Source organism: Simochromis diagramma, unplaced genomic scaffold (genome assembly GCF_900408965.1).
Source record: "Simochromis diagramma unplaced genomic scaffold, fSimDia1.1 OVJJ01000585.1, whole genome shotgun sequence".
In the NCBI taxonomy this organism is placed as follows: domain Eukaryota; kingdom Metazoa; phylum Chordata; class Actinopteri; order Cichliformes; family Cichlidae; genus Simochromis; species Simochromis diagramma.
The window spans coordinates 6,864,354-6,891,691 of record NW_024387398.1 but is presented as its reverse complement, the minus strand read 5'-3'; the positions used below and the strand labels follow the sequence as shown (position 1 = coordinate 6,891,691).

The window sequence follows — 27,338 nt, the reverse complement described above, 5'->3', positions numbered from 1 at the left end:
TTGCAGCAGGAACACAAGGCCTCAAAGCCCTCAGACATTTTTTGTCTCACTTTATTACTGTGTCTCTGTACCTGACGTCATGGACCAGACATATTGCAGCAATTATAAAACAGAAAAAAAAAACTATACTTACAATTAGAAACGGATTTATTTCCAGTTTGCAAAAGACACAGGCCACTCTTCTCCTCACTTAATGTTACATATTGAAAAGCACAATGCAAAGACAATAGATAAAAGTCACAAGCCATAGAGATAAGTGGTTTAAATCTTTCAAAACAAAAAAAGGATACTGTTGCGACACTGCTTATGTTTAAGTCAACTGGTGTTCAAAGTAATAATAATGGATTGCATTTATATAGCGCTTTTTGGGGCCCTCAAAGCGCTGTGCAATTCCACTATTCATTCACTCTCACATTCATACACTGGTGGAGGCAAGCTACAGTCGTAGCCACAGCTGCCCTGGGGCAGACTGACAGAGGCGAGGCTGCCATATCGCGCCATCGGCCCCTCTGACACTTCACCAATCGCCTACTGGTGATGGGTAGGTGAAGTGTCTTGCCCAAGGACACAACGACCGAGACTGTCCAAGCCGGGGCTCGAACCGGCAACCTTCCGGTTACAAGACGAACCGCCAACTCTTTGAGCCACGATCGGCCTGACCAATGAAAGCTCAATCAGCACCTATAGAGCCAAACAAAACATAATGTTGTAATCCTAATATTAGCTAATTATCTCCAACACAAAAAAGAGAAGCTGTTGAGACCGTAAACCATCAAAAAGCAACCGCAAGCTAGACTAATACTAATATACTGTGGCTGCAGTATAAGGAAACAGAACTCCTGCTCTGACAGCCAAATGGTCATCCTCACAGAAAGGTCTGATGGGACTGATTCCATTTCATCTACAATGGGTAACCTAATCCCGATGAAGATGACTGAACCCGACAGAGGATATACATTGCGATACCATTACTCCGTTGGCCTGTCCAGTGTGCCTCTGAAATGACTGCACTAAATAATAGTCCGTTTGTTTAGCCATTCTCCTAAACAAGGCATTGGACCTGTTGAGGTGAAAGGGAAAAGAAAAGAGAGCACAAATCTGCTTTTTATCACAGGAAACCCAGGGTAGCTCCCTTAACCAAACCCCCACCTCCTCCAATCTTACACCTTATCCACTTGTAAGCGTCTCTTAATGTGGTGTTGGGATCCCCGGAGCAGAGAGCCAGGCTCAGGGGGCTTCAGCAGGGGATATTTGAAACATACAAAGAGGGTATTATTTGTTGCAACCCCCTGTTGGCCCCCTACCAGCTCCTATTTTGTATGTGGGTCTGACTGTATCCTGATGGTGGTGAATGATGACTCCTTCTTACTCCATGTTTCTTACACACGCTAGAACAAGATCAAGTAGGCTCGCCAACTTTCCAGATGGATCTATATATATCTATATGTATTATTGACATACTTACATATATATTGGTCTCTATATACTTTATACTTTTTTAAATGAGATGCTTTTTACATTTAATTTTAATGCCTAAACAATGACTGTGGTGTATCTATGTGTTCATAAGATTAAATCATACTGTTGTCAGCATATTCCATTTCATGTTTCCCCAAAAAACTTCCCATAAACTTCAGTGTTTTTCTGCTGAATATTTTATTGGTGTGTGGGTGCGAGTGCCTTGTTGCAGGCAGCCTTGAAAAATGATAAACGATCCAGGAAGGCTTCCTCGAATATACATTACGCCTACTATGGTTATCAGACGCCAAAAAAGTAAGATTTTACAATTCTCTAAAGCCTTCACAGTGACAGTCGTCCTGTTTTTTGTTACAGGCAACACAGGACGCGCTTCATATCGCTGTAAGCTACCAAGCCCTGTGTGATAGCATGCATTTGCTCTGTCATGGCGAATGACACTGCATTTTTAGTCAAAGCTCTCACTGTTGGCATACCACGCTGTGCCGAGAAACTGGCCCCATTCGAAGGGACTATTTTAGATTAGTTTATTTGTCACTCAGAATTTAGCCTGGAAACACAACATAGCTTATCTTATTGCATTTAAACTAAGCTAACGTAATATGAACCTATGCATTTGGATTAGTCGGCATAACAAAAACTCAAGTAAATTTGAATCCTTGCTGAAATCACGTAGATGATGTTAGTTTGATATCTTTAAAAACATAAACAAACAAATAAATAATAAATTAATGTTAGGATGGAGCCAGATTCAATAAATGAGTGATTTCTCACTTGTAGCTGACACTTGTCCAACCAGCTTGACAGAAAAATGTAGGCAGAGATCCTTCAAAACAAATTTACTGGACAAAAAGTCTTGCGAACAAGATTCTTTCATGGTGAGTGTCCCCTTTAAATGTTGCATAAAAATTGTGAGTTTGTTTTTTCTTTTCTTAGTTTTCTTTAGGCCATCCAATCGAAGGAATTTTTTGTAATTAAAGCTGAACCACTTGTTGGTTAAAACACCAACATTCCATGGTTCCAGTTTAAATTTTCATTTTTCATAAACTACTCCTTTTATGTGGGTGCTGCAGCCTGCTGGGAACATCGACTCTTTCACTCTCATCAGAGCTGTAAAGTCACTCGTCAGAGGTTTTTAAAACTTATACAGCTGACTCATTGGCAGGAGTGCAATTACAAAAAAACAAAGCACCTTAGCTAAGTTCTCAACTAAAAGATTTACCTGTTGCCTGATAGCAAAACAACAAGTCACAGCTGCACTGCAAGACAATCAGCCACAACAAAAAAGAGCATCCCTCTGACTGATCCAACCTTGCACACCGACAACTGTTTTCATAAATGTTTGCAATGTTTATCAGACACAAATAGCAGAACCTGAAAACAAACATTTACACAAGGACACGCTAGTTACTGACGGACTTGAAAGTGGCCCTTAATCGTGCGCTTATAAAGCTCACGGGTGAAGAAGAACACGGATAAACCCTTCTCTCGTGGTGTAAATTCTACAGGAAAAACAGAAAACGAACAAATGAATTACTGCACAAGACAGAAATACTAAACTGCGAAAGAGGAAAAAAAATATGCAAGCTCTTCAGCAGTACAGCAGGAGAGGGGTTAGGAGTAGCGTTTATGAGAATAAACGAGATTTCCTGAACTGAGAGCATTCCAAGGGCGCCGGTGGTCTCGGCTTGCCAAAAGGCAAGACGACACATGCTGGAGATGTCTGCCAGGTAGCAGAGCACAAAGAGCCCTCATTTCCTCCCTACCCCTCCCTTACTCCCTCCTTTCCACCCCACGCACACCTCCCTCTCCCATCCTCATGTCTCTTTTGCTTTTGCTCAATGTCAACTGCAGGAAGAATATTTAAAAACACACACAAACGGAGATGTGTTGGATACAAGCAATACCACAAAAAAACAAGCAATGTCTCACTAAATGTTTGAATTTTATGTTTGTAAGTGTGTGAATATGAGAAATATGTTGCCTTTTAACCAGAAAATAAATTTTCTTTGCAGAAAACTCGCGTCTAGGCTTGGATAACCAAATTGTGGCCCTGCAGGATTTTTTCTATGTCTGGTTGGACTGGAGGCTTTTTTGTGATGATATTCTTGGATGCACACATGTGTAAGCTGACACTAATACAGCCCTTGAAGTTTGATACTTGCCTGGGGATCCTGCTCCCCCAGTGCCCAAACACACAAACACACACACACGCAGCTTCCCAGAGCTCATCCATCCCTCGGTGGTATCTCATTTCTTGTTTGCAAAGACATACTCACACACTTTATTTTGCTACTGCAGTTTTACTAACCTGCAGGTCAAAACTCTCACTCTGCATTCTCATTAGCAAATCTTGGAAACGTTACCGGGACAGGAAAGAGCGATTCTCAAACAGCGAATCATACCAAAAAATAGAATAAGTGGTAAATGTAACAAAAAAAAACCTTATCTCTACATGAAAACAGCATTTTGAAGCACAGCTATCAACAGCTCAGCTCGGCTTCAGTAGGACACTGAACTGTGGCAGCAGGGCTCTATTCAGAACTGTGCAGTCAGGAAAAAACAGTGAATAAGCTCTAATCCTTTAAGACAGCACCAATAGAGATTCCATCATGCTTGGCTCGTCACGAGAGGAGAGCAAAGCTTGGGAGATGATAACGTCAGGCCAACACAAAATAAAATATGGCCTGTTTTGACTGCCTGGCTTATAGTCGGTCTTTTAGCTAAGGGTAGTTTCCTGTTGAGTGGAGGCATGGCTCAGGTGGAGGTTTCTACTAAAGAAAAGGCAAAACAAAAGGTATTCAAAGAGAGAAACTGAGGATCCTCCGATGCCCTGTTGTGAGGCCACATAACAAAGACTGAAATGTTTTGAGTGTTCAAGAGAGGCTTTCGATACTTAAGTGAAGAAAGCCTTAATGTACAGTCTTTATGGAAGAAGGAATTAAGAGGTATTCATAAGAGCCAACACACAGAAGCAAAAGCACAGCATGGTTCAGACGTATGCATTTCAAAAGCTTTTCATTAAGGTTACTTCACCTTTGAGTCAGATTAGCCATGAAAAAATCAAAAATAACCAGTTAAATAATTCATTTGACTGAGAGTAAAATATAATAATTCACAACAATTTGGATTTCAGATGCTGCTGATATGGTCAAGAATAGTCAAAAGTTATGTTTTAAGGTAAAAAAGTTCCCTTAAAAAGGAAAACGGGCTAACAACAGAGCAAAATTGGCCTAAGGAAGCTTGTGATACCTTTAGAATCTCTGGTAAAAGAAGACATTTTCAACTGCTTCCTTATTTCCCAAAAGGTCGCCATAACGGACGGATCTGCATATTTGATTTGGCACAAATTTTATACCAGATGCCTTCCTGATGATTTCTCTGGGCTTGGAAACCACACTGAGCGCAGTGACCCCCTGAGCCCGGGTTTTGTGTCTCCTTCCTGAATTGAAACCAGGACTCTTTTATGTGCAAGGCAACCATTCAAAAGCTCCAGTATAGTTACTAAATGTACCTTGAGGTGGGTTTCCATGATTAATATGGAATTTGGCCATTCACACTTAACTGGCAGTCTAAAAATGATCAGGGGAAATATAAACATTTACGGTTTCTAGATTCGCAGAGACGATGATTTGCAGTCGGCATATCTACCACTGTCATGAATGCAGATTGCAGTTATTATTAGATAACTTATTTGATGCTTTTTCATTTCATGAGGTGGGAGTTTCTACCATTTTGGTTCGCTAAACAGGTGATAACAAAAGCATAAACCAGCACAATGACCTGCACAGATGAATGGAAAGCCACAACAGACACAGAAGCACTGAATGCAGCAGAGAGAAAGAGAGGGGAGGAAAAAAAAATCAAAGCTACACTTAACTAATGCCTGAATATTTAACAAGTGGCCCACTAATTACAGTCTGGTGGAATTCATCTGTGATTACAATTAGCAACATCCAGACTGGCTGGGAAAACACTGGCAGATGTTCAGGCTGCTCAAACTGGCGTGATGTCAAGTGTTTACTTTGTATGACTCCTGCTAAAGCCCGGTAGGCCACAGAACGGCTTAATGAATGGACTTTGATCAACATGCTCCATATACTTGGTCAAACCTAGGGCCAGGTGCACTGATAAACACATGAAATGAGAATATACTTTTTCTTTTGATCTGATTACAAAATACAAATGTTTAACTTGGATCTTGGATTAGAAAGGACCACAGATTCTACAAAAAGATAGCTACAATTATGAATGAATAAAAAGTTACACATTTATAAGGTCAGTTACGGTACTACAAGAGCACAGAGATTCATGTGTCCTCACGTTTCCAGTGCCAGACATCATGTGGTATGACTTTTTTGGACCAAATCAAAAAACTCTAGGCATAGCAGTTATATTAATTTATAGAGACAACGGTGCACAAAGCATCATCATTACATGCTTTTAAATAATATAACAAGTACACTACTCCTTCCACCCTAAGCTCATTTTTATGTGCCAAAATGTTTTCTGTGTCACATAAAACATGTGACTGTTACCAGCCACAGAAGGAATTTACTTTATAACATTAAAGGCTTCTTACACGACCCTCTAAGCACCAAAGGCGTTTTAACACTTTTGAACATTTTCATTTCTTTACTTTAAAGTAGGATCGACAAGTTTTGAAAAGAATTGTCAAGAATCTTGGCCCGTGTCAGTTTTGGCCCCATCTCCTGTTCAGAAGCTACACTACAGCACAAGAGGAAGACTTTGAGAAGGAGGAGTCCGTAAACATGAGAGGGCAGAAAATCGAATACATAACGGTTAGTGACTAAAACACACTGTGATCTGGTGGGAAACAGGTTTCAAACGTTGGAAAATGTCAACAACAAAAAGGCTCGATGACAAATGGATGCCACTGGGACGCTGTGTACTCTACTTGTGACTCAACGGATCATTTTTGAGTCATAAATAATCTTTGGGTTTTTGTAAAATAGAAAGAAACTGGAAACTGGTGTAGGTGGAAATTTGTAAGTTGCTGGGTGCACCAACACAATACTTATAAAATATAAATATTAAAAACACTCTCATGTCTAATAATAGCAGAAGGTGTTGACTTGTTGAAGGATAAACTCACCCACTGTAATTTCCCCTACAGTACTGAACAGCAACGTAGACATGCTGCCCTTTCAATTCTAATTCTGCTGCCTCTGTTTTGTTGTGGCCCCTTGTTCAGATAAGAGCCCAGTTGGTAACTTCTGGTCACAAACAAAGACCCATCTGCTAGCAATCTTCTCCACTGTAAGTAGCCCTGCCTCCTGATAGCATGGATAAAGCCTAGCACACATTAGGGCAAACAAATGGGCTTTTCAGTGAAACAACAGACCAACACTATCTTTCTGAGACAAAAGTAACCCATGGGTTCACAGCAAAGACAAACTGTAATGGGGAAAAAAACTATCAAAGCATCATTTTACCGACTAGAAAAGGGGCTTCTGGTTTGTGAGTGTGTGTTTGTGTGTACAATAAACAAGATGGACAGCTGCTCGACAAACAGAGTGACAGGGGGTTCTTCCTACTAGATCAGCCTGGATAAATATTCCTGGTGGTGCTAATCAATCACCACAGCTCAGTCATAGTGGGTCAGAGGTGGGCCTGGGTGATTGGCGCAATACAAAGGAAGGAGGAAGTGGGAGAGTTTTTTTTTCTTCTTAAGCTGGAGGGGGCAACGGGGGTAGGATGGTGGTGTTTGGTGACACGTCATCATGACTGCTTTATGACATTTCTTACACAGACCCTGTTTCGTGCATGTTTGGGACGAGAACAGGTTGTCCTCGTTTGTATGTTTTTTTGACAAGCACATTCACTTTATTCATGCTGGATGCTTAGGGGCATGTGGTTAGATATCTACGGAGTTAAGCATCAGGTTACGGTATAAGATTTCTGAAGGGTTTATGATTGCAGTGTACCTATGGCACATATTTAACACAGAAACATAAATCCACTGTTAGGCTTGAGAATCAAATCAACTGCAGGTATCTACAGTTTAACTCCTAATAGTGTGTAAGAAACTGTATGCAAATATTAAGATAATCTGTTGTTTTATGATGAAGAAATGCAACACATACATGACAGTTTACTGAAAGAAAACAATGGAAAATCTAAATCTAAATATAGTAATCAATAAATTGGTCTTTGGTTGGGTAATTTCATAAGTAGCAGTAAGTAAGGCTGATTTAAACGTGTTAATGTCAACATATTTCTATACTAACCTCCTAGGACCTGGCATCCACATATGTGGACATCACATTTTGGGTTATTTAGACCAAAATACTCAAACACCCACTTACCAGGACACTATACTGCTTCTGTTCTATCTAAATTTAAACAAATGTTCTCATATGTGGAGCTCATTTTTCTTAGAAACAAAAATTAGGTAAAAAAAAATAAAAAAAATAAAAATATCTGTTAATTCTTTGTTTTTACATTCTTCAGGTCAAATATCCCAATCAGCTCAAATATCAAAGAGAAATAAAAAATGCATGCCGTGGAAGAGTTCGGGTCTTAGGAGGTTAATTTAAGTGAAATCATAAATCATGGATCATTACAATCAGGTGTAAACTTACATTTTGTTTGACAACATGTTTTGATTATGCCATCATGACATGATATGCTAGAATCCTGCGTCCCATTTGCCTCGGAGCTCGGAGGGACATCACTCCCAAGTAAGGAAAAAGCAAAGAAAATCAGGATTTATTTTACTCCTTAGCAAAGTAAATCCATCCATTTGTGCATCTCAGAGCATCACTCTAACAGCATTTTTAAGGAAAGAAATGACAATTTCATTTTTCCCAAAAGAGCTGATAAGAACCATGTGGGAATCTATATTTAAATGATTATATTTTTGCTAAACTGCCTCCTCAATATACACTTACCAAAGATGTGTTGCAGGTCTTTAACTGACTAAATGAAAAACAATATTTACACAGACATTAAATGGAGAGCACTAAAACAACCGGATAAAAAAACTAAAACCTAAAATGTTGTGTAGGAGCTGTTGAGAGATGGACAACAGCCCTGCTCCTTTAGAGCTAAAATAAACACCACTTTCCCCACTCTCTTTCTCTCGCCATCCCACTCAATCTGTCCGTCAAACAGCTGAGGCCCCCAGGAGGCCTCCACTGCACCTCTAACAGCCCACAATAACTTCATTGACACCAAGGCGTCCCATTAATCTTCATTTGTCCTATCATATCCTGCCATTGGCATGGAAATGTCTGCCCATCTCCGGCTTGAAGTGACAGACAGCGCCGGTGGTGGCGAATGAGCGGTAAAGAAGGGTAGGGTGTTAAAATAGTAAGGGGTGAATGTGGGGTGCCTGTCTGTCCATTTGGCAGCTTCCGTTCCCCATTCAGATGACTTGAACCTATGAAAACACACACGTTACACATGCAAGCACGCACACACACTGTGTCGGGGGATACTGCCAGCAGGAGGTAATCTGATTTCTCAGCTGCACGGGGGACCACTTCCTGAGAGGGAGGCCAGCTTGTACAAGGACGCCTGGGGTTTCCCATCTGTGCATCCAGGGGCTTGATTCCCCCCCCCCTTTTTTTTTTAAAATCTTTCTTTCTTTTAGACACACACATACACACTCTCACAGTTCTATGCTTAGTCTGTTTCTTTAGCAGTGATACCACTAAAAAGCGTCTGAATTGAGACTGCAATCAGTTGTTGCTGAAATTTACTGTTTTACCATCAAATTTTCCACAAGTGGGCTGTTTGAGCAGCATGTTCTCAAAAAGTGCTTACCAGTTTATAACAACTAATCAATATATAAAAAAGTGTATTGATCTGTTGATCCGTTGCTGGTTGGAGGAACAACAGCTTTATGTAATTTTCTTCCTGTTTACTTTCAGCAATATTTTAATGCTTGCCATGTTAAATTAGGACGTGATACCGTCTTTTAAAATGGGTAACATCAAAGTATTTTTTAAACTCAATATCGGAGGACACCCTACCGCAAAAAAAGCAGAAGAAAAACTGAGAAAGGGCTGCCTGTGCAGAAGCTTACAGAGCACGGCGACATTCTCCTTTCCTGTGTCCTTCTTGACAAGGCACAGGCTCAGTCTTTGATCAGCACTCAGGAAATTTCATTAAAACAGAGATGGGTGGATACCAGACAAAGGTTTTGTGGAGAAAAGAGAAAGGAGGAGATAAAAGCAGAGGGAGGCTAAGGGAGAAAAGACGGGAGTATGATCTTCAAATTGTCAAGGAGAGGAAGTAGAAATGACAATGAGACAAATGTTTGACCTTTACTGAGTTTTAAATGAAGCAAATTAAACGTAAAGGTAAAGTGGTTGTAGATGTTTAGCGGCTTGGCTTGAGCTCCCAATCACTAATGCTCCCAATCCCCGGAGGCTAAAATGAAACGAAGAATTTATTATATTTGATGACCTCATCATATTACAGCCTAATTTCTAATCAGATATGTGAATTGGTTTGGGTCAGAAAGAGGACAAAAAAAAATGCTTTGGCAGCAGTTATTCCACTAAAGTAAACTAAAAGGGTAGAAGCATGAAGGTAGATTGAGTTACTTAGAACAATTTATTATGGATGCAACTGAAACCATATAAAGTGCACCACGACGTACTAATGGCATCAGCATCCGAAGAGCAAGTCACAGAAGACGGAGCGGGGCAAGCGGCCTTTAACCTTATCAATCACGTACAACAAAGTAAGGGAGGGAGAGGAGTAGACAAGGGAGACAAACTAAACATCTCCTCAAGCTTATCAATCATGGACCAAAGAGGAGGATGGAGAGATGAAGACAGAGAGCCGGCATCTGTTTACCTTATCGATCATGTCAGGCCGGTTGGTGGCAGCCAGAACGGTGACGTCTCTGAGCTGCTCGATGCCGTCCATCTCTGTCAGGAGCTGAGCCAGGACCCGGTCCCCCACACCACTGGAACCAGAGGAGCTGAAGGCATGGAGAAGCACAGAAGATAGATGAGCGAAAGAAGATGGAAAAGAGAGAAGAAAGCGATGTGTGGCTGGATGATTAAATGGATAACGGAGACAGGAAAGGACGTATATAAATTACCTCGAATCGGGTGAAAAACTTAATTATTGAATTACTGAGTGTTAAGTGAAGTACAGCTAAATGATGGATGGGAAGGGAGGAAGAACACCATGACCTGTAAAGGTATGAACGTGGAAAGGAGGAAATGCACAGAAAAGAAATACTCGGAGCAATGAGAGTAAAGGATAAGGGATAATAAAGTTACATGCGTGATGGATGAATGGGAAGATAAATGATCCAGATATGTAGAAGAATTCATCCTTTTTCTCTCAGGAGTGCGGTACAACACATGCTGAAAAACTTTATCATCCATCACAATATTTACAATTCTACATAATCAGGAAAATTTGCCAGTTCTTGAGTACTTGAAGGGAACATTTGACATTCGGCAAGCAGACACTTTCATTAGCACAATACTTCTTTCAAAAAAACTGGCAGCAAAAGCGAGCTCTCTTGCCAATGACGTATTAAACTGAACTCAAAACAAGGCAGCAGAAAACAGGCAATCCCTCTATAATAAAGCAGCTCTTCTTTGGTTGTTAAATACGTCCCTTTGTTTGGACTTGTGAATATCTTGCCTCACCTGAAGTCAATGTGATGAAGAAGCGAAAGCCGATCTATGCAAATATTTCATGTAATTCAAAGGTAAACCAAAGTATTGAGATGTTCTACTGAAAATGAGTCAGAGAAGGATAAAAGAATGAAAGACAGGCTGTTCCCTTTCACCTAAATGGAGCAAAATTTAAAGATTGAGCAGCTTCCAAATGTTAAAGGGGTCAGTGAATGAGTAAGGTCAGCCATCTGAGGCTACCTGAACATCCAGGAACATTTTTTACCAAACAAAACTTTATACATTGCAGTGACGGACCACTTCGTCCATTGCAACAGTGGGACAGAAGAACTGCATAATAGCAAATCGACAGCTGTATCGTAAAAAACAAGTAAAGCTCATCGTTGCATTAGTCACTGCATAACAAGGTGGTTATTTTCCATAACACAGTGCAGACAGCTATCCCTCCAAGCTCAAACACACACACACAGTCTCTGTTGACAGGGCCAGCGGAAGTGCCAGACGTCATTAGCACAGACAAGGCTGCAGAGGAACACAAAAGAGCTCTGTCACTGAGATATGAAGGGAGACAGAAAAGGGGGGGGGGGGAAGGGGGAGAGACAAAGTTTGGGCGAGGGGAGATGCCAAGGAAGCTGCAATGAATTGGGATGGCAGCTTGAAGAGAAAAGTAGCAAAGGCGCAAGATGAGAAAAGTTATCATGGGAAAATAAACAGAAAAAAGTCATGAGGAGGAGAAAAAGAGAAAGTGAACAAAAAACAAGCTGAGGATGGGACGATAAAAACAAAACAGAGAAAAAAAAAGGAAAACAGAAATAAAAAGGAAAGCATTAAAAGGTGCTATTATGTGGAAAAAAACGTATCAGAAGTAAAACAAATCACTCTCTGCTTCTCAAATTTGGCCTCTGTTTCCGTCTTTCTTCAATTTTCTTCATTTCATTTCACCAGTTTAGACTCGTGGCAGGTAGGCTGACAGATTTACAGGTGTTTGTCCTGCCTCGAAAAGAAAAACGCAATCTCTCACACACGCACGGGCTCACAATCCGGCAAAGACTGTCTGGTTGTGTCAACAGTTTTAAATTCTTGCCGGCATGCGCGAGGCACTTCATTGATTAAACATGGCAGGAAGTGAACACCAATAAATAACCTTTACAGATCAGCGCTAAGTGCATTTTTAAAACAGTGAGTGGGCTCAAGGCACACATCCAGGCAAACGTCGATCGTTGCCACCTCACAGTTGGTTCTCGTTGAGATCAATCACAAAATTGGACATGGAGATAATGAGAAAGCGAGGCTCAATCATATCGTAAGAGCCAAAATGCTCGTCAGTCCCACTGGCAAATGGATGAATCAAAGTTGCAATAGTATATCCTGTATGCTGATTGCAGCGCAAGAGCCAAGACTGCATTATAAGTTACAAGCTCTAAAGCTCAGCCTAGTGAAAGGCCTAGCTTATCAAGTCTAAGACTAAGGTCAAGGGAATATAAGATGTTAAAAATTCAACATCTCATGAGCGGAAGCCCGTTAACAAAAGTACAGTTATCAAAATATGTTTTGTCTTAGAAGCAGAATGTGATGCTTTGACAAAGGGCCCACTCACAAAGGTTACAAAGACTGCCCATTGGCCTTTCTCTGCTCCTTCCTACAACTTAGTTTCATCAGTTGGTTTAACCAGGAAGCTTGCTGCATATTTGGCCTTCCCCATCTGCTGTGGAAGGGCACAATGAAGTGTTTGTGCGCCTCCGGCCTGTGTCCTCTGTCCGCCCCCCCTCCCTCCCCCTCGTCCTCTTTCCTTTAAGCCACAGATGTTCCCAGTGCCATCCCACTAAAGCTCCTCCAGACAAGACTGTGTTCTGTGTTCACCGGGAGTGAAAAGCCGCAGAAGTTTGAGGAAACACGACGAGAACTGAGTGGCTGGCTTGGATAGTGCAGTCATGCAGACTTCCTGGGATGTTTGCGCTAACCGTCATATGAATTAACTGTGAGATCTGCTGGGGGTCAAAGATTAAGGCTGGTGAACTAAAGCCGACCACAGTGATGATTGTGCATCATCATGACTGGACAAGGAATGAACAGAGCAGAGGAGGAAAGGGGGAGGGGGATTATTATGTACGAAGGCTATGAAAAGATGAAAAGAACATACTGTACCTTCCTCTTTCACTTGCGAGAGCATCAATCTCGTCAAAGAAGACGATGGAGGGAGCGACGGCCCTCGCCTTCCGAAACACCTGCAAGCAGCGTCAGCAACAATAGAAAAGAGGAAAACAGGACAAATGTTTAACCGGACTTGTGAATCACTCCCAACCAGAAGTGCGCACAAACATACAGAGGAAATACAACACTCATTAATGCCATGAATTACATCTCAGGTCATCCTTTCATTGCGTAAACAACCAAAAATATCCAGAGCATGGACGGAGGAAATAAAGAGGCCAGGAAATCAACTCAGTTTGCATAACTTTCTGCTTACACAACTTATATATATACGTATATGTAAATGATAAAAAACAAGGATGGTAAATGCACATACCTCTCTCACAGCTCGTTCAGACTCCCCAACATATTTACTCAGTAATTCTGGGCCCTGAAAGAAAAGTTTAAAGCGATTTAAAGGTATTCAAGCTAGTCTAAAACGTGACATATTTACAACCTGAAATGCTAAATTATATTAACTAATACTCAAAAAACTTTGATGTGGGTTTTATTCTGTCCAGAAAGAATTCATTTGCCTTAATTACTAGCACCTTTATGACTAATCATTCCTTTTTTGTCCTGAAGCTTCATCTGGAGGCAGTCCTGTTAGCATAGCTGTTTAAACTGTGACCACACAGCAGCTGCTTCTTTGTCACATCTTTTGCAGGCTACAAAGAGCCCGGTGAAAAACAAACAATGATAATACAGCGTAAGAATGTTACAGATTACAGCAGTGCGTGCACGTGTGTGTGAGTGCGTACCTCCACAGTACTCTTTCGATGTTTACTGGACACTGTGTACTGCTTTATGCAACACCTGTGGTTCACTTGGCAAATAAACAGTACTGTTTGCTGCTGCGGCCTCCCTTGTTACTGTTAGTACAATAGTGCTACCAGTATCTACTATGAACGCCACGATAACTGTAGCTGGCATCACAACCTACCAAATTAAATCTCGGGCTCATTCTCACAGATAAAATTTAAGGTTTGTAACCAAAACCAAACACTGCATTGGCTCAGCCAGATCAAAACTGTGTGCAGGACAGCAGCCAAATTTGTCAAGGTTTTTACCCAGCCTTGCTGACAGTGATAAATGAGCATTTTATTTCCATTTAGTTGCAGTTTCTTCCAACTGGAAGACACTAATTCCTCCAGATACCACTGCTACTAAGACCACATCCACACTCTGCCGGTTATGTTTGAGAGGATACTTTTTTCCCCTCTTCATTTTTGGCCTCCTGTCAGCCTAAAACCAGAGATGTTTGAAAATGGTTTCTTGAGTTTTCCCTCACAGCTTGGACAGTTACATCTGGGTTTTTACAAGAAGCATGGAATATACTTAAGATATGTTTAAATGCTCTGCAGCAGCAAATCAACTAATACTGTACTAGGAAAGCATCTCACTGACGCGTTCAATGTCAGTATGCTATTGAAGAGCATCGGTCAGAGAGACGTTTGGCATAACAAACAACCTGCTTGTTCAAATAGATAATTACTGGAAAGCATACGCTTGTTATTTCCTGACAAAATAGGAGGCGATTAAGCCATTTCCGGCATTTCATTGTGGATGAGGAAATTGTGGACGCTAAAAAATGTACTCACTTCATTTAAATCTACTTAAACTGCTATCACGACTAATTTTACTCAAATTACTACAAAATAAACCTCCAGTTCTCTCTCTTCTTCTTAACTTCCTAGTCCTTTTCTGCCTCATATCTCCCTTGCTCAGAGCAGATAAACATCCACTCAAACCTCAGAAGAACTTCCTCCACTGCAATCCACCCTTTCAACGCCTCTGGGCTCACCGAGGAGACGACACTTAACTCCCAGCCCCTTTGTCTCCTGCAGTAAGTGAGGAGGTTGACTCATTAATCCCTGGTTCCTCACTCTCTGTTGTAGAGCCAAAGGGTGGACATGGTGAGTTTAAAACCATTGACACTGTAGAGATATGAGCAGTCTCCGTATGTGTGTGTTAGTGTGCACGTATGCATCTGCGGATTTGAGTGTATTTGAGTGGCTGCAGCGAGAGGAAACTAAAATTGACAAGATGATAATAGGGCTTTTCACACAGAGGAAACAGACTGAGCCTTAAAGTATCCACATTTAAATCTGGATAAAGTATCTATGTCAAAGCAACCGCTACTCTGGAAAAACCTGATAGTGTTATTTCAGATGGTGAGAGTGGCTTTCAGCAGGAGGGACAGGATGTTTTTACCCTTCTCACTGAACAGATTCTTTTTGTGACGACTTGAAACTTGCAGCACAAGATTATAATAAAACTCTTTTAAAAAAAAAAAAAGCAGTAACTTTGTATCAAATGCTAAAAATAGTCACCAGGGACTAATGTGCGTGCACAGACATTAAACAACTCGTATTCCTCTGGATTATATTTGCTCCATTAAAATGCTAGTGCACATTGAACCTGATTATTGTAATTAGGAAACAGCACGTTTTGTAATTTTCAGGGGAATATTTGTTTTTAGAGTAAGTGTAACAACATTTTTGGTTTCTACAGTGCTACCCTTTGTTTTTCACCAACTGCCATAAACGTTGTATCCTCGACCCCAACATCATGCCAAAAGGAGCACTGCCTTCCGTCGATCCCAGAGGTTTGCGACAGGATTTGATTCGGGTAAAGACGTTGCAGTTCACATCTAGATTTGCTCCTGGCTTAATGGTGCCACTTGAGAGCTTCTGTCTTGGCTTCTTGTCTTCATGGCAACATTCTTTAAAAATATTCACTGATAACAATTCAGCAAGCTGATCAATCAATCGCTGTCAACCGTGCTTGGAGGGAAGCGAGGCTAACGTGGCAGAGAAGATGGAGTGATGAATGAAAGAGGATAAACACGGGGTCAAAGGGCAAGCAAGGAAGCTCTGTGCAGAGGAAGCTGGCCCGCCAATCTGCCTTCAGGTCATTAGGGAAACATCACCACTGCTACTTCAACACAAATGATATCTCAGTGTTCATTTAACTCTTACATCTCACTGACAGACTAGCGATAAATGTCAGTTAAGTGGAGTTCCCATCTGCGTTTGTGGTTTCCTTTTAATGCAATTATCTGACAGATCATATGGCCCCGTGTGTGTTTAATGGTACTAAGAGCCCATTTTACTAGTTTGTGCTCATTGTTTTGGTGATTGAAATTTTAGTATTTGCTTCTTGCATGTCACTTATTAGCTGGTATCTGTGTCTATGCAACGCACCAGTACAGTCTTTGGATGAAGGAGGTGATCTACACATTAGCTAATAACTTAGCACTAACCTTCTTGTCTAAATAGGGCAACATCTACCTCCAAAAAACAAATATGATACGACTGATTGATTTCATTGTAGTAATTTCTTTTTTTTGTATACAATCTATGCTAAAAACATGGAGTTGTGAAGCAGGTAACTTGGTGCAAACATCTTTAAATTTCAGTGAAGATGTGAAACACAACTGTTCAACACACGCACGTTAAAGGGAGGTAATTTCACTAAGTTCTTCCAGTTGGTTTCTGAGGGAATGACAATGCAACGTACATAAACACTGCTGTTACTGAGGTTTCGCTAAAAAGGCTTGGACTGGGAGTTGAGATTGACTCAACAAATCACCCATCATCTAACTAATGGCTGAGTCATATGCAGTGTTTTGGCAGAGCACTCAACCAAGAATATGATATGAACAGGCACATCTGTAAAACATTATTTGTTCATATTTATGTATGAAAGTTTGGAAAAAACAGCAAGCTTTGGCCCAGTGCCTTTTTTGATTTCAACTCATCATCCATTGCATAACAGAAAAGCAAAATTCTCTATTAAATCTCATCTAAAGAAAGATAGCAAAGGATTATTCTTAAGATTTCATGGAGAAAACTCACTTTAATAGCCAGAAAGTTGAGCCCACTTTCATTAGCCAGAGCCTTGGCAATCATGGTCTTCGAGCAGCCCGGAGGCCCATAGAGAAGAACGCCTTTAGGTGGCTGGATCCCCATGCGGGTGAAGGCCTCTGGGTGCTTCAGGGGCCACTCCACTGCCTGCTTCAGTTTTAGCTTCACTTCTTCCATCCCACCCACATCTGACCAGCGGACCTGGAACGAGGGAATGAAGTAATACAATGTTTTTTGTTTTTTTGGGGGGGAGGGGGTAAATAGTTACAAATGTAGTTTAATAATGCAGCTCTCTAACAAGTTACCGAAACTCTCTTTATCCCAAATGACTTTCATAATAAAATACCTCACACACTAATAACAAACCTTTTGTTATAAATGTTCAAGGAATGAAAAATAAATTCCATCCATCCATTTGCTTCCACTTATCCTTTTCAGGGTCGCGGGGGGCACTGGAGCCTATCCCAGCTGTCATAGGGCGAGAGGCGGGGTACATGCAGTTTGTGGGGATAGGTTAATTGATTAATCCAAATTGCCACATAGGTGTGAATGCGGGAGTGAATGTGAGCGTGAATGGTTGTGTTAGCCCTGCGACAGACTGGCGACCTGTCCAGGGTGTACCCCGCCTCTCGCCCTACGACAGCTGGGATAGGCTGAAAAATAAATTCAAAAATAAATTTCGGAACATTTAGTATAGGTAATACAACAAATATTTAGTGTTTCATCTTTAGACTGTTTTAAGCTTTCAGCTGTTATCATGTTGTGAAAGTACTCCTCTATCCCCTTGCATTTACGTCTCAATGATGGAATTGACAATGAGTCAAAATGACGATCTTTCAAGTTGAATTTTATTTTGGGAAAGAGGACCAAGTTGCAGGGAGGAGAAAAATTTCGTGAGAAAGGTACAGTAAGAGAAGATTCTATTGATGTGGCCAAAAAAACAACAACTTGTGTTTTCAATTTGTTGTACATGACAGCATGATGGCTTGCTCCTGTTCTGCTGAGTGTCCTCCCTCAGATACCCAGGATTGGGTAATGTGTTAGGAACAAAAGGATGTCATTTCGTGGACATACAAACATGTGTTTGTCTGCATGGCTCCTGGAAAGGCTAAAGTCCAACCTGGTGGCGTCAGTTAGGCATAATGCCCCAGAGGTTTTCCATTGGCAAGCATGGTGGCAATTCTTTCATTCTCCAGGAACTGCCTGCATACTTTCACCACATGAGGTCAGGCATTGCCATGCACCAGTGCACCAGGAGGAACCCAGGACCCAGTGTACTAGTGTATCTGAAAATGGGCCCAAGGATTTCATGTGTTGTCTAGACTGTACAGCTCCGTGCGTTCCTCCATGGATATGCCTTCCCAGACCATCACTGACCCACCACCAAACTGGTCATGCTGATCAAGGCTACAGGCGGTATAATGTTCTCCACAGCCTCTCCAGACCATTTTACGCCTGTCACATGTGCTCAAGGTGAAGGCGATCTGTGAAAAGCACGGGGCACTAGCGGTACACGCACCTATTCTGGTATTTTATGGCAAATGCCATTTGCCACGATGCCAGGCTGTGAGCACAGCACCCTCTTGAGGACGTCAGGCTCTCAGGCCATCCTCACAAAGTTTGTTTCTGTTTCTTTTGTCTGTCATATTCACACCAGTGGGATCCAGGTATCCCCTCATGCTACCTCATAATACCATTGACTATTATATTGACTATATTAAAAAAAAAAAAAAAAAAAAGCTTTCAGAAAAGATGAGCAGGGAGAAAATATCAGTGGCCTCCAACTGTAAAACCATTCCTGTTGCGGAGACTGTCTCACTGTTGCCTCTCTAGTGCACCTGTTGCTAATTTCATTAACACCAAAGCAGCTGAAAGTGATTATAAACCCCCTTTGACACTGACCAGATCAACATCCAGAGGTTTAATTGACCTGATGCTAGACTCTGCATATAACACTTATCAGTGAACAGGCAATCGAAGAGAAGTTAAAGAAGAAAAAGAGGCAATCTTAGTATTAGCTGAAGCAGATTTAGAAGAGTCTGGAATCCAATCAAAATGTTGACTAAAACACCTCTGGTTCAATGCAATCAATCACCCAAACAATAACATGCAATCAAGCAAACTATATAAGTATCTCACTGGCAGAGGACGAGAGTGCCTAAACTCTAATAAATGCTCACCATTAGTCCTTTATTCCAATATAAAGCTCAGATTCACATAATACACTCAAATACAAACACATCGCCAACAATAAGTGCAACAGACCAAATAAACTCTGATTGCACACTGATGTCACTGATGTTCTCATGTAACCCACAGGAAGACCTTTTTAACTTTCTGACCACACGAGTAAATCGCAAAGAATGTCAAGTTCTTCCAAACTGTTGACAGGGGTCGGGTGGAGAGGAGAGAAATATAAAAGCATATTTGGAAAGAGATGGAGGAACTGAGGGCTTGGATTGGGGAGACTCTGGACAGAGTGAACAACAACAGAGCGAGTCTGCCAACAGCTGTCTGTCTGACAGATGGAAGGAGGGAGGAAGGGAGGGAGAGGGTCCGGCAGTGAACAACCGGAGGAGATAAAGCAGATAAGGAGACAGCCTCATCCAAAAGCCTCTAAAGCCTTCCTGTCTCTTTCTTCGTTACCAATTCTTTCTTCCTTATGTTTCACCTCTTATGCTTCTTTCGGTCTGCATCTCCTCTCATTCTTTTTTTTCCCCATCTCCTTTTAGATCCACTTTCCCCCACTCATTCCTTCCTGTTTTACTTCTGTCTTTATCTATCGCACTGCTTTTCTGTCCTCCCACATTTGGATTTGTCTTATTACATTCACATGAACGAAAGAGAGAAACCTGTTTTTTTAGGAAGTCAAACAATGTGTCCATATGCAATGTAGTACAGCTGGATACTGTAAAATCTACACACAGTAGTTCAGAAATAGCTCCTCTGCTTCTAAGCTTATTTTGTGTACTGGTGACATAAAATGGTGCCACCAGCAGGGGCACCTTCAGATTTTTTTTCATAAGGGTGGCCATATGAGGATCACTAAAAATATTGGGGTGACACACGCTGTGCCACCAACCTTCTGTCTGTGTGTGTAAAAAAATAAATAACAAGTTAACCCTTTAAGACCTACCATAGAACCAAGGCCGCCAGAGCTTATATTATATTTTTACATGCTGTAGTGCCATTTCTGGGAGCATTTCAAGTTGCTATACATCAATACAACTGTTATAGCCCATATTTTAATAATATGTATGCATTAAGTCCATAGTAACTACATTAATTGCAAAACAGTGCAATAAACTACAAAAAAAAAGAAAATCGTTTTTGTTTTTTTTGCATATATTTCTACCTGGAGAAATTTAGGAGGTTTATCCCTCAAAACTTAAAATACAAAAAAGTTGCAAAAAATAGTTTACAACAACAGGAAATTTATTTTGAGTGTCTTCATAGTTTTATTTTTAAGATACACCAATTTCTATATACTGCAGGAAAAACGAAAAACAATCCTATGATGCAAATTTGCATGTGCATCAAAATAAACTATTTCCAGCAGTGCAATTCGAGTTCTAAGCATCCCAGCAACTATTCAGAAAAGCATAAAGTCAAACATGACTTTATGCTTTATATACGTTTTTGTTCCTGCAAGCGCCTTTTATGCAATTTTTGCAAAGCTTTATGTGGAAGGAAACTGTGACCTAGGACAAGCTGATGGCATAAGATGTAAGTACAACTCCTCCAGTTTCATATGCAAAAAAATAATAATTGCGCTAGCTTACGCGGTTCCGGTTCTACAGGGATTTAAAAATAGTTACGCAAAACAGAGCGTGCCCGCTCTGACCGGTTTTAAAGGGTTAATGTTTCAACTCATTGTAGGATGCCTTCTTCTCTTGTGCTCATGTTTATTGAAAATATTACCAACATAGGACAGTCTTGCCAGGAGGGGCCAGTGCCCCCCCTGGCCCCTCCTTGGTGGCACCTCTGGCCCTACCAAACTTGTTTCTACATGTATTTTTCATTTGTACCTTTAGACTGACTGTTAAAATAAACAGACAGGCTCTAGTTAAACAGTTTTCAGTTCAAGTGCCACAGGTCTGAATTTCACAAATAATCTAAATGCAGAAAACACTCTGAATACTGAAAACTTTGAATTCTTTGAACTCAACAATGCGATGTGACATGTGAGAGTAAAATTCAACTGGAAGCCAGTGCAAAGTGCATTCAAAATGTTCCTTGATCCTGCACATAGAAATAAAAAGCCATAAAAGATTTAAACATGATCAAGCTCCTCCTCAAAGTTATTTTCTTCTGCATCTCTGGAGAGCTTCCATCACTACTAAACCACAAATTTGGGCAGGACCAGGGCAACTGTTGCTCATCACCAGCACTACTTGCCAGATTTAGTTCCCCAGAACTTCATCCACTTTCCCAAAATGAAATTCAAATTGAAGGGTCGAGGTTTGATACAGCGAAGGAGATCCAGTGCGTACTGCAGAGGCACAAATGTGAGTGGTCAGGATGGGGCTTACAGGGAGCAATCTTAAAGTAACAGCTGTGCTGGAAGTGCCGCGGTGCCACGCACGGAAACAAATTCCAACCAGATATGGCTTTTTATTCACATTAGGAGGCAGAAAACTCTATCCTCTCACCCCGTGATGTAGATATTGTTCGTCTCCACAACAAAACAAGGTTCCACTGAACTCTTCATTACTAAACACCAGTCATTCAAGCACCACCTGTTGAGCACCAGTCAAATTTTCTAAAAAAGAAGGTAACCTTGTTACTGTCAACAAGTGCAAAAGCTATTTACATCTACCTTCCTACCTTCTCTTCCCACAGCTTTCTATTTTTTATATCTCTCCACTCATTCCTTTTTCCTCACTTGACCTTCTCACTATCACCCTCTCTCACTCTGCCTTAAATACATGCTCAAATCTCTTTCCCTTCCCCTCTTTTTTTCCTTTTTACTTCCTATTCTCTCCTCACAAGCTTGTCCCCCCTCACCCTCCCTACTGCCCTCCATCCAAAGGTAACACATCCCAGGCCACCGGCGCCGTCTCCGGGGAACAGAGCACCTAATGGAAACCTGGCGTCTGGCCACATACTGTAAATACCGAACAATTTATGGACAGCGCTAAGCGAGCGAGAGAGAGAGGGTAACGGATGGTTGGAGGGGAGGGAGGCGAGGAAAGGAAAAAGAGAGAAAACAGTGCTGCAGAGATGAGAAGATAAGCCGAAAGTAGGTAAGCAAAGCAAAATGCCCATTTGAAGCCCCAGAGAGTAATGAAATGAAATAAAAAGTGAGATAAGGTCATCTGTAAAACACGGGAGATTGAGGGAACAGGTGAGCATGATTAAGACAAGTAGAAAAAAATGGAGGGAGACAAAAAAAAAGGAGGTTTTTGTGACATACATTACACAACATTTATAAAAGAAATAATTAGAAGGCAAAAAATGATAACTGAGCAGCTTTGTGCTGATACCGATGATATTTAAAGCGAATGACGTGAATTCTCCAACTACGTGCCTCGGCTTTTACTTTTTGCCAAGTTTTGCAGTGTTTATGCAGTCATTCAAACTGAAATAGTATCATTACTTTGTGATGTTTTGCAACTCCGAGAAATTATATTAGACAATAAGGGAACAATAAATCAGCTGGATATTACTTTTGGTGAAAAAAGGCAAAAAATTGCAGGGATGGTCCAAACATTTTTCCTGGCCTCATTGGCTGCATTTATTATTTACATGTATGAGTGCAGCATCGGGTCACAAGAGAAGAATGTTTTCTAGAACTTTGCAGTTTTCCTGGAAGTTTAGGTCCCTGAGAGTTTTCGATGATTACGCTGATGACACAGGTAGACACATATTAAAATTGGCTGGAGGTACAATGATTGAACATTTCCTTTTCAACTGTGCCAAACAACGAACAGCTGCTAGGGTCAAATGCAGAGAAAAAGCATGTAAGCCTCCAAATTAGCAGCCACATCCACAGGCGTTTAATTACAAATCAATTATTCCCATGTTTCTATCAAAGAAGCAGATGTGCAACACAACTTTATGCACTCATCTTCCCCCCGTTTTTTTTTTTTTTTTTTGCAGCATTTTTTAGTTGCTTCTGCAGACTTAATGGAGTCATTGTAAGAAATAACAATAAAAAGTCACATTAAATGTAAGCTGCCTTTTGTCACGAATGAAGTGTTTGTGGAATTAGAAGGCAATGTTTTGACTCACACCTCGCTCTGCTGTGTTTCCCCCCCCTTCTTCCCTCTCTTCCTTTTTGTACGAGACCCAGTTATTATCTTTTACTGTTGTTTTCTGAACTTTACAAGGGGCCTTCTCAAGCTCGGGTCCTTTGATGGGGCTGAGAGGAGGGGTGTGGGGGACTTCACAGACAAAAAAAAAGTCAAGAGAGACAAGGAGTATGTTTAAAAGGAAGAATAATAGGCTTGTTATACAGCTGCCAAATAAAAATATTAAAGCCAGGCTATAAAGTGGAAGATGTTCATTTAAAAAAAAACTGGGTAAACTGAGATAGTTTGAAGAATTTCTCATCACAGAGCAAACAAAGGATTAAATCAAACTTCTGATGTATTTAATCATAAATAAATGGTAAATTGAGAGGCATATTCTGTAAAATCTCTAGATCTGTGATCTGAGAAGGTTTCGGAGGAACTCGAGGCATGTATTTATCCGGCACCACTGGAAGTTTCTTATATAAAATGGATTAGAAACAAATGTTTGCACTCATGTGGATATAATCAAGTCCGGGGCTCTGCGGCTGCCCTTTCAGCTGAGCTGTGCAAGGAGAGGAGAAAAAAAAATCCAAACTCAAACTCACTCCTCTCTTGTTTCCAGGAACCGGCCACAAGGACTGAATGTCTCTGGGCGAGCTCAGTGCAGAGTGCTGCAGAGAAAAGGGGAGGCGGGTGGAGGTGAAGGGATAGGAAGGACGTTTCTTCTTCTTTTCGCTTTCTCTTTTTTTGGTTGCTGGCAGGAACCGTTAGCGACCCGATCTGCTTTCAATTACCAGTGGAGGATGATGTTAGCCCTCTTCCTGTCCGTTATGTCTTGCACATGCAAACTCCAAAACATCCTGGAGTCTCACCACTGTCCTCTCATCTCTCCTTCCCCTCTGTCCCTCCCCTCCTTTGCTCCTTTTTTCTCCCTTCATCCACTAAGAACAAGTGATTCATCTTCATTGTAGCGGAGGGTAAAATGGCCACGGGGTCATTTCCACTCTTCCTCAGCCTGACCCTCATCTGCTGGTAATTCAGTGGTCAGAGAGTAGTTAAGGGATTGTTTCATGTGCATTAAAAAGGGACAATAAAATACACAGGAAGACCGCTGCTGCTGCTCTCTTTGAGCTTTTCTCGCGATTCTGTTTAGTTTAGAGATTTTCATTCTCCTTTCGATGAAACAAAGATCAAATGAAACAAACCAGACTACTTCCTCTCATCATCTCATCCAGACTGTGTCATTATGAATGATGCCATAAATAAGTCAAGTATGTGAAGAGAAGGTCTCTTAATTTTTCCCAGACTACTCTTTGACATCCAGCTCCAGTTGAAAATGAACAAACAAAAGTCTTCATGCGTTTCTATGTCCACAAGTGAGTACAAGCCCAGCCTCAGAGCTCTGTCCCTTTAGATTTAACCTGGCACTAACTGACACTTTCATAATAACAATATGTTAAATGTCATGAAGTTGACATAGTGAGAATTTCAAAGGCATTGCTCATGACTTGAACGGAAGCGTGGCCCAACCGGAGGTTTAAGCTGATCGATCCCCAGAAACTCTTAAGATATGAAATTAATAAGTTTATATTCAGGAGCAATACATTAAAAACAAATTACTGACCACCTTTCAGAGCATTTCAAATCCTGCTCTGTGGTACAGATCATCCTAGAAGTTTGTGCTCCGGTTTTTGTGAGTGAAATTCTTGTGTTAGGGTAGTTATTTGATTAGCACTAATTAGCAAGTATAGTGTCTATACATCTATGGTTCAGCTGGCTAACTAAGCTTGCTAGCCTTAACTGATAACTGATAACAGCACTCCAGTCTCTCTTCTCATAAGGCGAGAAAGACCTAGAGTGCAGCTGCTCAAATGTTGAGGTTTTGAAATGCAGAGTTGGAAATCAATGTATGACGTCACCACGATTACGTCTGTTATACAGTTTGTGGACAAGGAATAATCACGTCAGTGAGAGTGGTGATCATAGTGGAACATTTAGCAACTCAAGAACCAGATTTCTTTATGGCGTCAGCAGAGATATCTGTTTAATTTAGTTTTTACGGTGCCTGTGCTTCCTGTCTGTTGCACTCTCTGACGTTAGCTCTCTTTTTTCTCTTATTTCCTTCTTTTGGCTCTATAACTGGAAGAAAAACACTCAGACACTGTCACTATAACTGCAGCTTAACTTTCACTCACATTAACAGTTGTTAGCCTATTTCCAAAGGTTAGGAACCATTTCAGGAACTAAGGAACCCAGGAGTTAAATTTAGTCACTATGACATCATTTGATGTTCCTACTCTAACAATTTTACATCATGGACCTACGAGAATGATTAAGGGTGTTTTGACACCTGTAGGTCGTTTACTCCTGTCTGAATCAGTTGATGAGTTTGTAAACTTGTAGCTTTTCCTCATGATTTGGTTTCTTTCCGCACAGAAAAAAATCCAAATGAACTCTGAGCAAACCAAAACGCGTCACTACAAACCATGTAAGAAGGTTCAGTCGGCTCATTGGCCAGATGTGTCTGGGGCGGAAGCAACAAAAGTAAATACAGGAAGAAAGTGCTGTGTTCTAGACTATTGGGGATAACAGAGGTTTTATATTCACAGCTAGTTGCTAGCCTTTACAGATTTTTGCACATCTATAGTACCTTTCCACATTCAGGATACAAAGCAAACGTGGCTACAGGAAGTTTTTTAGCTTAAACTTGTAATATACACCTGGTAGTTGGGTCGGACCGAGACTCTTTTGGAAGAGTTGATTACTGTGTTCACACCTGCACAAACGAACCAGCCCAAGGGAGAAAATGAACCCGATTTCAACTGAAATGGACTAAACCCTGCATGTGCGAAAACACCCTACCTTTGGAGTTTATGCCAAATGGCCAAATAAAAATTCCTGCTAGAACAGGAGCTTAGCTTTATAGTGCAATCTGGAAGCATCAGCTTCTACTAACTCCAAGATCAATATGAGGGGCATTTCTTATAGATGAGTGAATTTTTAAAAAGACATGTTTTTCACCTTTAAGAAGACAGACAGATGAGTCTAAATGAGCTTAAGGCATGAGAGAATGAATGGAAAAAACAAACAAACAGACTAGTTGTGTCAGTTAATGTACCTTGGGGACATCAATAGCAACCTCCCTCATGGCACTGGGCTTCACTACAGACATGGCCCACTGGAGGTCCTGCAGAGTGACCGTCACTGTCCCCATTAGCTGCTGGTCAGACGGTGGTTGATGGGAACCTCCCAGTGCTCGCCTCAGTGCGTGCAAACCTGCACAGAGAAGGTTTACATCAGCTAAATCTGTCACCGAATCAGAAGTGGAAAACAACTTCATGCTGAATAAAAAAAAAAAAAAAAAAAAGAACTGACTTGACACAGGTTTGACCTGAAGGGAAGCATTTTTGTTTGACATATAACAACTTTAAAAACAAAACAAAAAAAAGCTTTCCCTGAAAACATTCAGGTTGACATATTATAGAAAAGATGGATCATTTCAAATTCAAAAAGAGTTCTGGATCCACTGCCTAAAAAAGAAATGCTTGTGCCATTTTTCTTCAGTTTCATTCCAAACCCATATGCACCAAGTCCGTTTTTTTAACTCAAAACGTTCAGGCTTGTACTTGCTGTGATGATACACACCTAGTGAATGCAAATCTTAAAATGAACGCTAATTCCCCTTTTGACGGTGAAAATAATTGGGCCTGCAGAGAAAAGTAAGCAGGCAGAAGGGAAGGAGAGTGTAATTGAAGAGCTTAAGGTTTGAATGCCTTTAGTCTGCAACTGAATAAAAAGAAGATAAGAAAACAAACACTGATGTGTCAGTATCAAAAAATGAGCCTTTGTTTCGCTCTGCAAAAACAGTCAATGCAGAGTGATCTCACGAGGAAAACAGTCTGGGCCGAGTTAGCTTTTAAAAATTGTGAGGTGAT

The 27,338-nt window shown here is 41.0% G+C and overlaps 1 protein-coding gene across 1 annotated transcript in view; it reads right to left on the bottom strand.

Annotated features, from left to right (window-relative positions):
• Positions 1-27,338, bottom strand: part of spata5 (spermatogenesis associated 5) — a 107,431-nt gene that overhangs the window by 58,710 nt on the left and 21,383 nt on the right. Inside the window, exons 11-15 of the mRNA XM_040010440.1 lie at positions 26,522-26,679; positions 17,159-17,368; positions 13,636-13,689; positions 13,254-13,333; positions 10,309-10,435 (exon numbers count right to left, since the gene is read on the bottom strand). Of these exons, the coding sequence (XP_039866374.1) occupies positions 10,309-10,435; positions 13,254-13,333; positions 13,636-13,689; positions 17,159-17,368; positions 26,522-26,679 (629 nt within the window). The remainder of the gene's footprint in view (positions 1-10,308; positions 10,436-13,253; positions 13,334-13,635; positions 13,690-17,158; positions 17,369-26,521; positions 26,680-27,338) is intronic.